This window comes from Salmo salar, chromosome 10 (genome assembly GCF_965601325.2).
Source record: "Salmo salar chromosome 10, fSalSal1, whole genome shotgun sequence".
NCBI classification, from domain to species: domain Eukaryota; kingdom Metazoa; phylum Chordata; class Actinopteri; order Salmoniformes; family Salmonidae; genus Salmo; species Salmo salar.
Window position 1 is genome coordinate 85,934,026 of NC_138300.1, and position 16,577 is coordinate 85,950,602.

General features: G+C 46.3%; 2 protein-coding genes across 3 annotated transcripts; one reads left to right on the forward strand and one right to left on the reverse strand.

The window, feature by feature from the left end:
- Positions 1-635: 635 nt before the first annotated feature.
- si:ch211-194m7.8 (olfactomedin-4) lies at positions 636-5,750 on the forward strand. Its single transcript, XM_014124361.3, has 5 exons — positions 636-856; positions 1,089-1,247; positions 1,403-1,615; positions 4,499-4,631; positions 4,793-5,750. The coding sequence occupies exons 1-5, from the start codon at positions 824-826 to the stop codon at positions 5,629-5,631; spliced, it is 1,377 nt and encodes a 458-aa protein (XP_013979836.1). The 5' UTR covers positions 636-823; the 3' UTR covers positions 5,632-5,750.
- A 463-nt stretch (positions 5,751-6,213) lies between these two features.
- si:dkeyp-50b9.1 (uncharacterized) lies at positions 6,214-16,396 on the reverse strand. 2 transcript variants are annotated; one of them, XM_082957208.1, is made up of 13 exons: positions 16,084-16,395; positions 14,742-14,877; positions 12,756-12,948; positions 10,026-10,190; positions 8,577-8,664; positions 7,883-8,007; positions 7,740-7,801; positions 7,589-7,655; positions 7,281-7,365; positions 6,957-7,032; positions 6,752-6,823; positions 6,452-6,583; positions 6,214-6,354 (listed from the first exon to the last, which is right to left on the reverse strand). In XM_082957208.1, the coding sequence occupies exons 1-12, from the start codon at positions 16,225-16,227 to the stop codon at positions 6,492-6,494; spliced, it is 1,305 nt and encodes a 434-aa protein (XP_082813334.1). In that variant the 5' UTR covers positions 16,228-16,395; the 3' UTR covers positions 6,214-6,354; positions 6,452-6,491. The 2 variants fall into 2 exon arrangements, with proteins under 2 accessions (XP_082813334.1, XP_082813335.1); XM_082957209.1 differs by lacking the exon at positions 6,214-6,354 and having other exon boundaries at positions 6,456-6,583; positions 6,961-7,032; positions 16,084-16,396.
- Between the last annotated feature and the right edge of the window lie 181 nt (positions 16,397-16,577).

A 16,577-nucleotide genomic window follows, 5' to 3' on the forward strand; every position in this document is an offset into this window, starting at 1 on the left:
CCTCCAGAAAGTGGAGAGCAACACGTATGCAGTTCTACTACGCAATGCATTTAAAAAAAAGCCGTGATAGACAGGATTACCTACACATTCTGACCAGCTCAAATTGACAGAAGCGTCCTATATGGCAGACCAATCCAAACTCATCTCTCGGTGTGTCCAGCCCACTCATTATCTCAGCCAATTATGCCTTAATGGAAGGTTGCTTTCTTTTTATGTGGCTAAACCAGCTAGACTTGTAATTTAACAAATGTATTTGTATTTACAAATGGCATACAAGTCTGCTTTTAAGGCACATGAAAGTTCAAATGTTCTAGAAGGCATTTCTCCCCAAAAATGCATTTTGATTAAAATTGCTCTGCTGGGAAGTAGTGACCCACAACATACGCCTAGTTTCCTGAAACAAGTCACTATTAGGAAGGTGTTCTTATTGTTTTGTACACTCAGCGTAGATATGCAGATATGTAAATGTGTCCACAGTGCACACATGTTTCATAACATATTTTTGGGTGAAATGTGAAGACCTCAGCAAAGTGGGTTGCGCAGTAAGGGAATCATGAATTGCACAAAGAGGTAGGAATATGGAACACACTTCCTGTCACTGATTCCGCCACAACCCCAGTACATGTCCATATTTTGGTTTAATGGTTTCACATCCTGGTGATGAGCTAGATCTTTCTCAACCTCTGCATTTACATAGAAAAAAACTGCCTTCTACAGCAAAAGTAGTAACATCTGTGGCTGTGTACATCTGTGTGTCTGTGTTCTTAAAAGCCAAAGTTGTTCCTTTTTGTTTCAGTGTGCCGTGGGTACTCTAACACTGACCATGCTGTTGCTCCTGTTGCTCCTGACATCCACTGTGAGTTCTACTCTTTGTCCACACCACCTGTGTACTATTTTACATTACCTATCTCATACATCTAATATCTTTTTTAAACCTCCACAGGTTTATGTTCATTGTAATTACAGCACACCTGAATTGTTCATATCTTTTTTTTAAGGGTTGATAGTATATTTTTGTTCAAGTAGATGTTTTTATTTTGGTGTATGTGAACAGTTTAACAGGAAAACTGCATACTGTGTATACACAGAGTAATGGTGATGCCCAGCGTATTCCTGGCTTGAAGAAGGATGACTCATGTTCATGTCAGGTCAACAGTAGTGTCTGGGCGTTCCCTGCCATGAAGTTTGAGGGGGTGCTGCAGCTGGTGCAGGACTGTGGCGACTCCCTGCAAAACCTCCAGGCACAGGTAAGGCGTGTTACAGTGGGCTATGATTATGTTCTGAAATGTTTTCCTGTTCCACAAACAACATGACCCTGGATATGGGATAAAAATTAAATTTTAGAGTAATAAGAGTGTATTTTAAGTTGATTGATAGCTGAAATTGTCAACTGATTGTTTAGGTGAAGCTGTCCAACGAGAGGCTTCCTGAGATCCAGGCCACCATTGAGAACGTGACAGCTCGCCTGGAGCCGTACCAGTACCTGAACGACCAGGGTCTGTACACCGCCCTGCACCTGCGTCAGCTAGCTAATGAACTGAGGGGGCTGGAGGAAGACATCACTTCCATACACCAAGACAAGCCAAGTGATCAGACTCAGAAACTGACCCAAGAGGTACATACAGTGTAGCTCACTTTAGAAACATGTCATTTTGGCCAATCTTACATGCTATCACAACAACACCAACTCTCTCAACCCACAGATATATTGATGAATTACAACATGTTATACAATCTGGCCAAGGTGGTTATACATGCATCTCAAATGGGGAAGAAATGAGAGCTTGCCAGGGTCTTTCTCTGGGTAGTCTAATGTGGTAACAAGGCTCCCCAAATTCTATCAGCATATCGATTGTGCTACCAGGGGTAGCAAAACCCTAGACCACTGTTATTCTAACTTCCGCGATGCATATAAGGCCCTCCCCCGCCCTCCCTTTGGAAAAGCTGACCACGACTCCATTTTGTTGCTCCCAGCCTATAGACAGAAACTAAAACAGGAAGCTCCCGCCCTCAGGTCTGTTCAACGCTGGTCCGACCAATCGGATTCCACGCTTCAAGATTGCTTCGATCACGTGGACTGGGATATGTTCCGCATTGCGGCGAACAACAACATTGACGAATACGCTGATTCGGTGTGCGAGTTCATTAACAAGTGCATCGGTGATGTTGTACCCACAGCATCTATTAAAACATTCCCCAACCAGAAACCGTGGATTGATGGCAGCATTCGCGCAAATCTGAACGCGCGAACCACTGCTTTTAATCAGGGCAAGGTGACCGGAAACATGACCGAATACAAACAGTGTAGCTATTCCCTCCGCAAGGCAATCAAACAAGCTAAGCGTCAGTACAGAGACAAAGTGGAGTCGCAATTCAACGGCTCAGACACGAGAGTTATGTGGCAGGGTCTACAGTCAATCACGGACTACAAAAGAAAAAACAGCCCCGTCGCGGATCACGATGTCTTGCTCCCAGACAGACTAAACAAGTTTTTTGCTCGCTTTGAGGACAACACAGTGCCACTGACACGGCCCGCTACCAAAACCTGCGGGCTCTCCTTCACTGCAGCCAACGTGAGTAAAACATTTAAACGTGTTAACCCTCGCAAGGCTGCCGGCCCAGACGGCATCCCCGGCCGCGTCATCAGAGCATGCGCAGATCAGCTGGCTGGTGTGTTTACAGACATATTCAATCAATCCTTATCCCAGTCTGCTGTTCCCACATGCTTCAAGAGGGCCACCATTGTTCCTGTTCCCAAGAAAGCTAAGGTAACTGAGCTAAATGACTACCGCCCTGTAGCACTCACTTACGTCATCATGAAGTGCTTTGAGAGACTAGTCAAGGACCATATCACCTCCACCCTACCTGACACCCTAGACCCACTCCAATTTGCTTACCGCCACAATAGGTCCACAGATGATGCAATCGCCATCACACTGCACACTGCCCTATCCCATCTGGACAAGAGGCATACCTATGTAAGAATGCTGTTCATCGATTACAGCTCAGCATTTAACACCATAGTACCCTCCAAACTCGTCATTAAGCTCGAGACCCTGGGTCTCGACCCCGCCCTGTGCAACTGGGTCCTGGACTTCCTGACGGGCCGCCCCCAGGTAGTGAGGGTAGGAAACAACATCTCCACCCCGCTGATCCTCAACATTGGGTCCCCACAAGGGTGTGTTCTCAGCCCTCTACTGTACTCCCTGTTCACCCATGACTGCGTGGCCATGCACGCCTCCAACTCAATCATCAAGTTTGCAGACAACACTACAGTGGTAGGCTTGATTACCAACAACGATGAGACGGCCTACAGGGAGGAGGTGAGGGCCCTCGGAGTGTGGTGTCAGGAAAATAACCTCACACTCAATGTCAACAAAACAAAGGAGATGATCGTGGACTTCAGGAAACAGCAGACGGAGCAGCCCCCTATCTACACTGACGGGACAGTAGTGGAGAGGGTGGAGAGTTTTAAGTTCCTCGACGTACACATCACGGACAAACTGAAATGGTCCACCCACACAGACAGCGTGGTGAAGAAGGCACAGCAGCGCCTCTTCAACCTCAGGAGGCTGAAGAAATTTGGCTTGTCACCAAAAACACTCACAAACTTTTACAGATGCACAATCGAGAGCATCCTGTCGGGCTGTATCACCGCCTGGTACGGCAGCTGCTCCGCCCATAACCGGAAGGCTCTCCAGAGGGTAGTGAGGTCTGCACAACGCATCACCGGGTGCAAACTACCTGCCCTCCAGGACACCTACACCACCCGATGTCACAGGAAGGCCAAAAAGATCATCAAGGACAACAACCACCCGAGCCACTGCCTGTTCACCCCGCTATCATCCAGAAGGCGAGGTCAGTATAGGTGCATCAAAGCGGGGACCGAGAGACTGAAAAACAGCTTCTATCTCAAGGCCATCAGACTGTTAAACAGCCATCACTAACATTGAGTGGCTGCTGCCAACATACTGACTCAACTCCACCCACTTTAATAATGGAAAAATGTATGTAATCAATTTATCACTAGCCACTTTATATTATATAATGTTTACTTACCCTACATTACTCATCTCTTATGTATATACTGTATGCTATACCATCGACTGCATCTTGCCATCTGATGTAATTAAATATATCACTAGCCACTTTAAACAATGCCACTTTATTTAATGTTTTCATACCCTACATTACTCATCTCATATGTATATACTGTACTCTATACCATCTACTGCATCTTGCCTATGCCATTCGGCCATCACTCATTTATATATTTTTATGTACATATTCGTATTCATTCCTTTACACTTGTGTGTACAAGGTAGTTGTTGTGGAATTGTTAGGTTATTACTTGTTAGATATTACTGCATGGTCGGAACTAGAAGCACAAGCATTTCGCTACACTTGCATTAACATCTGCTAACCATGTGTATGTGACAAATACATTTGATTTGATTTGTGTAATATGCTAATTTTGTCACTTCACTGTGTCTCCCAGATTGGTAAGGTACGTAAGGAGGTAGATAAGATGCATTTGTCAAACACCTTTAACATGAAGACGGTGAAGGAAAAACTTCGCTCGCTGAAGAATGGCGTGGAGTCCTGTAGGACAATCCCAGAGGTGTTCATAAGTGAGTGTTGTGTTTATGTATGTTTCTGTGAGATAGCTAAAATATGTTATGGATTTTTTGTTGTTGATTAATTGCCATCATTTGGACTTTTATTGATGTAGAAAATCAATTCTGCCCTGACTGTATGACCATCTGATTGACTCCATTGTCTCTTATCCCAGGCAAGCAAGGTGTTTGCTCTCAACGCATCATGTCCAACATCAGCCCCCCTGTGATCACAAAGATCAGCCCGTATGGCAAAAGCTATACGTCTGGTTCCTGGGGTCGCCAGGCCAAGCAGGTCATGGAAGACCAGGAGGGCAGTGGGGTGTTCTACTGGGTTCAGCCCCTAGTGAACAGCCACAGACTGGGGAACACCGTTCGACGCTACCGCTCCTACGACGACTTCATGGCCTCCAAGAACCACGAGGATGTGTCCGTGGCACCGTCCTACAGCCATGCTAATGCCATCCAGGGCTCCGGCACGGTGGTGTATGGTGAGGCAGTGTTTTATAACTGCTACTACTCCCCTGAGCTGTGCCGCTATGACCTACAAACCAAGGTCACAACTCGTCTGAAGATCCCAGACATCGGTACCAACAACGAGTTTCCCTACTGCTACTACAACTGTAAAGACTGGACGGACACCGACTTTGCTGCTGATGAGACTGGCCTGTGGGTGATCTACAGCACACGGGGTAACCATGGGAACCTGGTGCTGAGCCGGCTAGACAGCGAGGCGTTCAACGTGACACACACTTGGACCACGCGCCTCTTCAAGAAGTCAGTGACTAATGCCTTCATGGTGTGCGGAATACTGTATGCCACCCGTTACATTGACCGGTTCCACGAGGAGGTGTTCTATGCATTTGACACAGCGACAGGTAAAGACGACAACACCCTGGCTCTTCCCCTGGAGAAGATTGAGAACGGTGTGGCCAGTCTGAGCTACAACCCCATCGACAGGCAGCTCTACATGTACAATGACGGTTACCTTCTGTCTTACCAAGCTATCTTTTAAAGTAAACCTTGTACATGATGTAGAAACAGTGTATACTGTGACAAATCCCACATTTTGCTGTTTTTCTGCTTATCTTTATAAACTTGACTTCTTCCTAAAAATAAAACCACAGCAATGAACCTCTGTAATTTTTTTTCATGTTAGTAAGGGTGGGCTAAAATGAGGTTCTAATTGTGTTGAGGTGCTATAAACACAATTATAAACTGGGTTGTTCAAGCCCTGAATGCTGATTGGCTGACAGCCGTGGTATATTAAACTGTATACCATGTGTATGACAAAACATTTATTTTTACTGCTCTAATTACGTTGGTAACCAGTTTATAATAGCTATAAGGCACCTCGGGGGTTTGTGGTATATGGCTAATATACCACGGCTAAGGGCTGTCTCCAGGCACTCGGCGTTGCGTCGTGCTTAAGAACAGCCTTTAGCCGTGGTATATTCGCCATATACAACACCCCCTCGGGCCTTATTTCTTAATTAACAGGCTGAACTGAGCTCTAAATTTGTTTATTCAGTCAATCTTTTTTCTCAATGGGGGCATTCACTTTCCTTTCCCCAAAGCTACTGAGTTAGACATGTAACACACACACACACACACACACACACACACACACACACACACACACACACACACACACACACACACACACACACACACACACACACTGATGATATGATCTCTCGATGTAGTCTTGTTGTATCCATAATAGTGCTCTTGTTCCCTGAAAATAAATACATAGAACATTCCACTAGTTATGAGCCCTTTTTTTTCCAAAATAGAAAGTACTGTTTCTATAACTCTTGTTCTGCAAATTGTACCTGAATCTTTTTCAGCTTGATTTCATTTTCAGCCTCTCTCCTACATCTCTGCATCTAGCGACAGGTCCAAAGGACTGGGAGGTGAGCTGATGGGTTCACTGGGAGATTCTGGGTCATTCTGGTTGGGATCATCTGAAAAACAGAACATCCTTAAAGCAAATGAATACTGTTTAATGTTCATATTCAAACATAGATATAAATAAAGCTTGGTGGAGATATCAGTAACTTGGTATGGCCAGTGCAGGGTGCTAGAAGGACTAAATGCGATCAGAACATGTTGGCAAAGCTAGCCACACTGACCTGAGTCGTAAATCACCTGCCTCTCTAGGAGCTGTCGCGTCTTCCTTAGTTTGTACTCCAAGAACTGCTGCTCTGTACACACAAACAACACAACAATGCTTCGTAATCTAAATTCTGTACAGCATTGTGGATATGACTGATCAAAACGGAGTAGGACCTATGTCTGAGTATATTATATGAGTATATAAACCCATGTGAAACGGACCTACTCTGTGCCGCCGCTCTCTCTCCTTGTCCAGCTCATTGTTCAGGTTGTCCACATCTCTCCTCTGTAACTCCAGCTGAATGTGTTAACACAAATACACATGATGTATATCTTATTGTGTACCCATTTTTATTTTGCTAATTTTCTGACTTTTTAACTCTGGCTTGTTGGGAAAGGACCCCTAAGAAGACATTTCACAGTAAAGTCTACACCTGTTGTATTCGGTGCATGTGACAAATACAATTTGATTTGATGTACATTTATCTATCCAGGCTATATATTCCATAGGATATCCTCAAAGGAGGAGTAGTTGGTTAGTCTCACCTGTTCTCTAAGGGTCTTGACCTCTCTGACTAGCCTTGTCACACACACAGCCTGCTGCTGATAGGCTGCCAGGGCCTTTGTCCTCCTGACAGAGATAGAGGAGACAACAATGACCTTCTGACAGGGCACAACAATCATAGTGTGTGATCTCACTTTCTATGTATTATGTTACACCATGTAATAACACTGAGACATTGCTGTGTAACCTCTGTGCTACTTTACATAGTCTCTGCTCTAATAAACAATGTTAGGGGTGGTCTCCATGGACACAGTTGGGGAGTGTCATGTTGTGTGCTTAATTAACTCACGCCATCTCCACCTCCAGCTTGAGCTCCGGCAGCATCAAGGAAAACCCAGGGTTACGGCTCTCTGACTCTGGAGGAAGAGAGGACGGTAAGGCTGGATTTATTGATATGACCAGTATTGAGCTCCCTGTGTGGTAAATGTCAGGTGGCTCACCTGTGGTGAAGGGAGGTAGATAACTCATTAGGGTGGTGTTGGTCCACTCATCCCTCACTTCTCTGATGAAAGATAGACAGAGGTAAGATGTAAACAACATGTTGAACAGGCAGACCGGTGGTGGCGATGATGTGTTTCAGTACCTGAACTTGTCGTTGAGCAGGGCGTCATCAGTGAGACCACAGCGTGAGAAGAAGTCCACCGCGTCTGTGTCAGCGTGAGCGAGGAATGCGTCGTAGGCCCCACACACTGATTGGGTCTTCAGCAGCTGACCACCACAGAGGAATAACGAAAATAAAGGTAAGCTTTTAGAATAGTATATCATCATCAAAAACAGATGCTGGTAGAATTGGAACTGACAGGTACTGCAGAACCATACAGTTCATTGTAAAGATGTGCAAATCCTCTCATGGCCAGCAGGGGGCCCTCTAACCACACAGAGACAGAGAGAGGATCAGAGACGCTGTATGACTGTGGCAGCAGACAGGGAAGAGCGCTGCCTTGATTTGACTGACACACCCAAACTCCTGACATAATAACAGACTGCTGGTTCATAGTTAAAGAAAACGTACATTCTGTATAGTTCACGCTCTGTGGTTACAGTATTTTGACCTTTCATCATGTACAACTTTTAGTTAGTAATATTATTTTTAACTGGATTTGCCTGGCAGTTATTTTTCATTTAGTTACTCCTTACTAAACCAGTATAGCCCAACATTACAGAGGGAATTTCTTCTGATTTCAGGTTCTCACTAAAGCACGGTTCACATGGCTACTGGGAACCTCTACTGTATATTCCCACTGAGCCGACAAACACATGCCCCAGCCCCACCCTACCTCTATGATGTAGCGACCCACTCCACAGTTCCGATAGCGCTTCCTGGTAGCCATCAGAGATAACTGTAGCACCTTCTCTCCTGTTGACCTGGTAAGGTGAAAGAGAGGTCAGACCTTCGCGTTTCTCAGTAGTGTTGTTGTTTGCTTCCGCTCAATGTCATGTCCATATTTCCACCAATAGCCATTACTATAGCGGTAATGCACATGATGGCCACACTACTATCATCCCCATTACCAGTGATGCTCTTATACTCCTGCATTGTATGCATTAGTGATGATCCCACCAGTTATGGCGATTAGCTAGCAAGCATCTATGCCTGAGTTGATCCCTCTCCTTATGGCCATTACCATCTCTGTTAATACTGCTTGTTATGTCCATAAGTAACCACTAGGGGTAATACTTCCAAATGTGATTAATATTACTGTATTTGAAGGACCACGTTCAATGGACTGGTGAGCCGCTAAAGCAGCAGATCTGAAACACTGTTGAGCTGCAGACTCTAAGCACTGTTTCTCACTCTGCCACCACCATTCACTTCACTGGACAAACTGTGAAAGTGTGGAGGCTCGGGTTGGGAGAGGTGGAAGCCATTGGCAGGGAGAGGAGAGGGGAGGGTGGGGGCAGCAGTGGAAAGGGAAGCAGTACGCTGCTGCTGCTCTCTCATTGGGAGGTAATTGCACACTACATTCCTCACAGCTCAGCGCAGTGTTCAGTTCAGCCATCCTCTGGAAATAGACGCAGGCAAGCCGAGAGGGTGTGGGAGGGATGCAGGCCACAAAGGGTGGGACCCAGACCTGACTTCCAGAAGGGGACTTATAATGACAAGGCCTCTTTCAGTTTGAAGATATACATTTAAAAAAACTCTTTAAAAAACCTGGAAGGAATCCGCCCAGTCCAAGAGGAGAGGATGGATGGAAATGGTAATGCCTGCTAGACACTGTACCCAGTCTGTTCCCTATACTGACTGGGTCATTGTGTTTAAGGGCATTTCCCGGACGGCCTTGGAGCTAAAACATTCCATTTTAATATGTCCTACCTGATTCATAAAAATGTGGGTTCAAATAGAATGTTGAAAACATGGTTCACACCCTGATGTAAATGCATTTTCTTCTGTGCAAAAACAGAGACAGGTGCTCAGGAATGCCTATGCTGTTGACAGAGGACTGAAAAAGGATAAATAACAGGAAACAGATTTTGGGAGAGAAATGTAGATGAAGACAGACAAGGAAATGATGTTCCTGTGGCAAAACCTGGGCTAGAGCTCAGCAAAAAGTATAGTATCTCTTTCAGGGTGTAACCTGTCCCAAATTTTCACCGAAAGCCCCATCACCTCACCCAGGATCATTTTCCTGTGTTACATTTTGACTATAATCTTTGTTCATTTTACCACAGTACCGCATATACCTGTGTACCTGATGTCTTACGCCTGCCCTCATACTGCTACTTACAATGTCTTTAACTCGTACGCTGCCGCCCCTACGATGAGGGACTCAGCTCCCACAGCTGTGGGCAGGAGTGGCTTGTCTTCTACCAGAGCCTCTCTCTGTGCCCTCCGCTCCCGTGCCCTGGCCAGGAACTCCTCCAGCCCCGTACAGAAGGTCTCCCACGCAGACCTGCAGGGATGGAACACTGCACAGTTATACACACAGAGATGGACTGACTGGGCCAAATAGTCCTCCTACTATAAGAGGACTAGAGGTATGACTATGTAATAAGACGCTCTTAGAAGCCAGGCCTAAAGAACGGACACAATGAAGACAACTGTCACTATGAATTACAGACAGTTACACAAGCTAGTAAACAAACACTACCAGGTTTTTCACTACAAAACACAAGAAGATATTTTGCCATGTCTCTGCTGTCTGATAATCAATCTGCAAAACGGTGTCGACACACAGTTATATATCATAATGTTTCCATGCTCTAAAAGCTCTGGGCGGTAGTGTTTCAGCTCTCTACCACATCACCTTGTACTTTGGGGTGCTTCAGTGCTCTGTAATAGAGTAGCTTCATACTGTTCGGTATAGGTTTGTTTCTTCCCCTGTGATAAAGCTGTACTGCAGGCAGGAACTGAGTAGTGGGTGTTTTGATATGGACTCTCCCTTCCAGGAAATGTAATCTCCAGAGCATCAGTGCTAATGTTAGTTGGGCCTGCTCTGCTCTGCTCTGCTCTGCTGCAGGGAAGCTAAGCTCTAGTTGGACAAGTGAGAGCACTTGGCTGACAGCAGTGTCAGCCTTGGGAGTGGATCTCCTCATAGTCCCTTAATCTCATTATCTTTAATACAGTCGCTCTTGTTAGCCGGGTCTCGCCTTGGGTTTACTTTGCCCTCATTTGTCATTCATGTCCATTACCATCACATCAAAATGCAGAGACACAACCTTGCAGCTATCAACACACTTACACTCACACATGCACTCTCACGCGCACACCCACATATATGCGCAGCTGAACACACACATTGGAGGATATTGACACAACAAGCTGACAACTCACAGTCCTGAGACCATGCCACTACGTATGTAATACACTCAAACACAGTCAGATACTACTCACTGGGAACAGAAGTCAGATACTACTCACTGGGAACAGAAGTCAGATACTACTCACTGGGAACAGAAGTCAGATACTACTCACTGGGTACAGAAGTCAGATACTACTCACTGGGTACAGAAGTCAGATACTACTCACTGGGAACAGAAGTCAGATACTACTCACTGGGAACAGAAGTCAGATACTACTCACTGGGAACAGAAGTCAGATACTACTCACTGGGAACAGAAGTCAGATACTACTCACTGGGAACAGAAGTCAGATACTACTCACTGGGAACAGAAGTCAGATACTACTCACTGGGAACAGAAGTCAGATACTACTCACTGGGTACAGAAGTCAGATACTACTCACTGGGAACAGAAGTCAGATACTACTCACTGGGAACAGAAGTCAGATACTACTCACTGGGAACAGAAGTCAGATACTACTCACTGGGAACAGAAGTCAGATACTACTCACTGGGTACAGAAGTCAGATACTACTCACTGGGTACAGAAGTCAGATACTACTCACTGGGAACAGAAGTCAGATACTACTCACTGGGTACAGAAGTCAGATACTACTCACTGGGTACATAAGTCAGAAGTAAGAATAACGAGGCTATATACAGGGGGCACCGGTACCGAGTCAGAGTGCAGGGGTACAGGCTAGTTGAGGTAATCTGTACATGTAGGTGGGGGCAAAGTGAATATGTAGGTAACAAACAAACAGCGAGTAGCAGCAGTGTACGGAGGAGGGGGGGGGGGGTCAACTTAAATTGTCCAGTGGTGATATTTATGAATTGTTCAGCAGTCTAATGGCTTGGGGGTAGAAGTTGTTGAGGAGCCTTTTGGTCCTAGACTTGGAGCTCCAGTACCGCTTGCCGTGCGGTAGCAGAGAAAACAGTCTATAACTTGGGTGACTGAAGTCTCTGACAATTTTCTGGGCTTTCCTCTGACACCGCCTATTATATAGGTGCTGGATGGCAGGATGCTTGTCAACTAACGTGAATTCAAAGTAAAATGAACAACAACAAAAATACAATCTAATTGGATTTAGGGTCAAAGTTGGATCTGCCATGTCCTGTTATTCCAGAGCAGAGATTCTGGTAGCCCCTTCTGTTTGTAAGTGTCTTTCAGCCCATCCTATTTAAGCACCAAACAATCCTATCAGCTTTCTGGTTCCCCTGAGGATCCACCTTTATATTCATCTTTCTGTTGGACTGATGAACTAATAGAGTTGTTTGGAAATGACCTGCCACAGATAATTATTTATTCATAGACTTGGTGATCAATTCAACCCAGTATTCAGACCAATAAATATCATTTCCATGGCACTCACTACGGCAATGTATTTGGAAATGACTTCAATGTGCGTAAATACCTTATTTCATTCATTCATTCGTTTGTTTGTTCATTCGTTTGTCTTAAATTCTTGGATTGTTTAGGGATTAGTGAGACTGATGTTGGCATTCTAAGTCAGTTCTATATGGATCCATCATGTATTAGTGTGAGCTCATGGATCAACACACCTGCCAATACCAAGAAGAGCTTTTTGAAATCAGGAGTGTTACAGTACTATGAGCCAATGTAACAGTGGGTCAGAGGCAGTGCAATGGGATGCATGAGTTACTGTAGCACTGTACCTGGGCTCTGTGCCCTCCTCGCCATCTTCATGCTCATCAGAGCTGTCATCTGAACTGTCTTCTGATTCGCTGAACACTTGGAGGTATCGTCCCTCTGATTCTCTATCCCCATTTACCACTACAGGGACAGGAGGGCTCACTGGTTCCCGTCGAGGACTGGGCAGTGGTCTGCTTCTGTACTCCTCTAAAACATCTGGAGAGAGAGAGGAGCAGGGGTAAGAGAGACAGGAGCAGGGGGAAAGAGAGAGAGGAGCAGGGGGAAAGAGAGAGAGGAGCAGGGGGAAAGAGAGAGAGAAGCAGAGGGGAGAGAGAGGAGCAGGGGGAAATAGAGAGAGAAGCAGGGGGAGAGAGGAGCAGGGGGAAAGAGAGAGAGGAGCAGGGGGAGAGAGGAGCAGGGGGAAAGAGAGAGAGGAGCAGGGGGAAAGAGAGAGAGGAGCAGGGGGAGAGAGGAGCAGGGGGAAAGAGAGAGAGGAGCAGGGGGAGAGAGGAGCAGGGAGGAGAGAGAGAGGAGCAGGGGGAAAGAGAGAGAGAAGCAGAGGGGAGAGAGAGGAGCAGGGGGAAATAGAGAGAGGAGCAGGGGGAGAGAGGAGCAGGGGGAAAGAGAGAGAGGGGCATGGAGAAAGAAACAGATAGAGGTGCAGGGGGAAAGAGAGAGGAGCAAGGGGAGAGATAGTGGAGCAGGGGGAAAGGGAGAGAGGAGCAAGGGGGAAGAGAGAGAGAGAGGAGCAGGGGGGAAAAAGAGAGAGAGGAGCCAGGGGGGAGAAAGAGAGAGAGGAGCGGGGGGAAAGAGAGAGAGGAGCAGGGGGAATGAGAGAGAGGAGCAGGGGGAAGAGAGGGTAGCAGGGGGAAGAGAGGGTAGCAGGGGGGAGAGAGAGTGGAGCAAGGGAAAAGAGAGAGAGGAGTGGGGAGAGAGGAGCAGGAGGAAAGAGAAAGAGGGGAATGGAGATAGAAAGAGAGAGAGGAGCAGGGGGGAAGAGAGGGTAGCAGGGGGAAGAGAGGGTAGCAGGGGGAGAGAGAGTGGAGCAGGGGGGAAGAGAGAGAGGAGCAGGGGGAAGAGAGAGAGGAGCAGGGGTGGAAAGAGAGAGGAGCAGGGGGAAAGAGAGAGAGGAGCAGGGGAAAAGAGAGAGGAGCAGGGGTGGAGAGAGAGAGGAGCAGGGGGAAAGAGAGAGAGGAGCAGGGGTGGAAAGAGAGAGGAGCAGGGGGAAAGAGAGAGAGGAGCAGGGGGAAAGAGAGAGAGGAGCAGGGGTGGAGAGAGAGAGAGGAGCAGGGGGGAAGAGAGAGAGGAGCAGGGGTGGAAAGAGAGAGGAGCAGGGGGAAAGAGAGAGAGGAGCAGGGGTGGAGAGAGAGAGAGGAGCAGGGGGGAAGAGAGAGGAGCAGGGGTGGAGAGAGAGAGGAGCAGGGGGAAAGAGAGAGAGGAGCAGGGGTGGAAAGAGAGAGGAGCAGGGGGAAAGAGAGAGAGGAGCAGGGGGAAAGAGAGAGAGGAGCAGGGGTGGAAAGAGAGAGAGGAGCAGGGGTGGAAAGAGAGAGAGGAGCAGGGGGAAAGAGAGAGAGGAGCAGGGGTGGAAAGAGAGAGAGGAGCAGGGGGAAAGAGAGAGAGGAGCAGGGGTGGAGAGAGAGAGGAGCAGGGGGAAAGAGAGAGAGGAGCAGGGGTGGAAAGAGAGAGAGGAGCAGGGGGAAAGAGAGAGAGGAGCAGGGGTGGAAAGAGAGAGAGGAGCAGGGGGAAAGAGAGAGAGGAGCAGGGGTGGAGAGAGAGAGGAGCAGGGGGAAAGAGAGAGAGGAGCAGGGGTGGAAAGAGAGAGGAGCAGGGGGAAAGAGAGAGAGGAGCAGGGGGAAAGAGAGAGAGGAGCAGGGGTGGAGAGAGAGAGAGTTGCAGAGACAAAGATGGAGCAGGATATTACAGAGCATGTTTGATGTCTGATGTCTATCTCCAAAAAGGCCCACTCTAACTGTATGAATAATAATCATACTTTAGAAAGTGAAGTATACCTGAGGGTTGCCTGAGCAGGATAATAGTGTGCGTTCCATGGCTGTGTACCGTGTCATGGACGTCTCGAGGGCCAACATCCGGGAGAGACACATCAAACAGAGCAACCACTGAACTCAGGATATCCATATTTTCTACCTATGGAAAACACACTCATGAACACACACACACACAACCCTTCCATATCCTACTCTTCCAAGACACTGAGATTTAGCAGGATTTGAAAGTGTAATCAATTAAGAATGAGAGTTCTGGGACAAGTAAAGGCCTGAGGCAGGAGGAATACCATTGATGATAATATGACCTATATGTATAAAATCCACATCTGTACAGACAGGCTCGTGAAACGCGGAAGAAGCCAGGAAATGGGAGGCAGAGAAGTCGAAGGGGTGGAAAGAATATCTTAATGAAAGTATGAACGAGAGGAAATGAGATGGGTGATGAGAAAGAGATAATGGGAGAAGGTGTGTGTTTTGTGTGTGTACGTGCCTATACTTGTTTGTGTACAGTTGTAAGATCTTAATTTGAACACTTGTTGCTTAATATTAAATGCAGACGAGCTTCATGATTCACATAAATTCACTGATAACCTGAACTAACACTTGGTTATATTAACAGTATTGCACTTTTCATATATCCTCATTTTGTCCAGCTAATAGCCTAACCACCAGTCAAGCAACATTATGGACTAAACGTTAAAATCCTGTTGCTGCGGGATTATTTTGCTGTGACAATAGTGGTCAAATTAAGATCCAACACCTGTATGTGTGCACTTGCTATTTTTCTCTCCCTCTCTCTCTCCTATTCTACTGTAGCTATTGCAATAATGTGTTTAGTCATCTACAGTGGTTTCGCAACAAATGAACTTCACAACCAAAGCTAGATTCAGTGTGTGTCTATGAATAGGATGAGGGTAAACCCCAGGCAGCAACACATGCACACAACCCACACAAATGCGCATGAGAATACAGACTTGGCTGCACAACTATACAGTATCTTCTAATGATCAAACATAAGGGCAATGTTTCTATATGTTGCATCTTGGCTACACAGCAACACTCCCTAACCCCTTTGGCAGAGCCAGGCATTACCGTCATGTATTTTTAGTGGTCCCAGAAGAGTGAATGCATTTGGACTGCACTCTATAATTAATCTGATTGCCTGTGAGAGGAATTCATCATAGAGTCTGTGGGTATGATGACACTTGTGCTGTTTCCAGCGGAAAAGGGGTGCTATGGTCGGGAGGGGATGGACAGATGCACACAAGTTATTCAATGTGAGTGAGGAGGTATGTCTAGATAAGAAGGAAAACGGATGCAGGGGAGTGGCAGGGGTTGCGAGTACCTGTGGAACGAGCTCATTGGCATCACTGATTCCCAGCAGCTCGTAGAAGTGAACTTTGATGGGCTGTGCAGTAAAGTCACCTCTGCTGCCATCTATTTTGGGCTTGAATTTCACTGTGTGGAGACGGACCACACAACCATCCATATTCACAGGCACTTTATTTACCCTGCAGTAATGACAGCAACAACAAAAATACTTGTCATCTTATCATTCAAGTCGAAGCTAACAGCTAATTAGCTAGCCAGTGTCTGATACGAGCTATGTTACTTACTTGCCTGCTGCTGGTAGCCTACAAAAACTCCAATGTTATGTTATGGTAACTATGGAAACACTGTGACCGACTGTGCCTTCTGGGAATTGAAGTCTAAGAAATTTTACACCACAAAAGACGCGAACTAGAATCTCACTGAGAAGTGACGTGTGGTGTTAGGTAGCGTGTTTGAGTGAGCCATGCAATCTCACGTTTGCATTTCTACTTAATTCAAATAGTACAT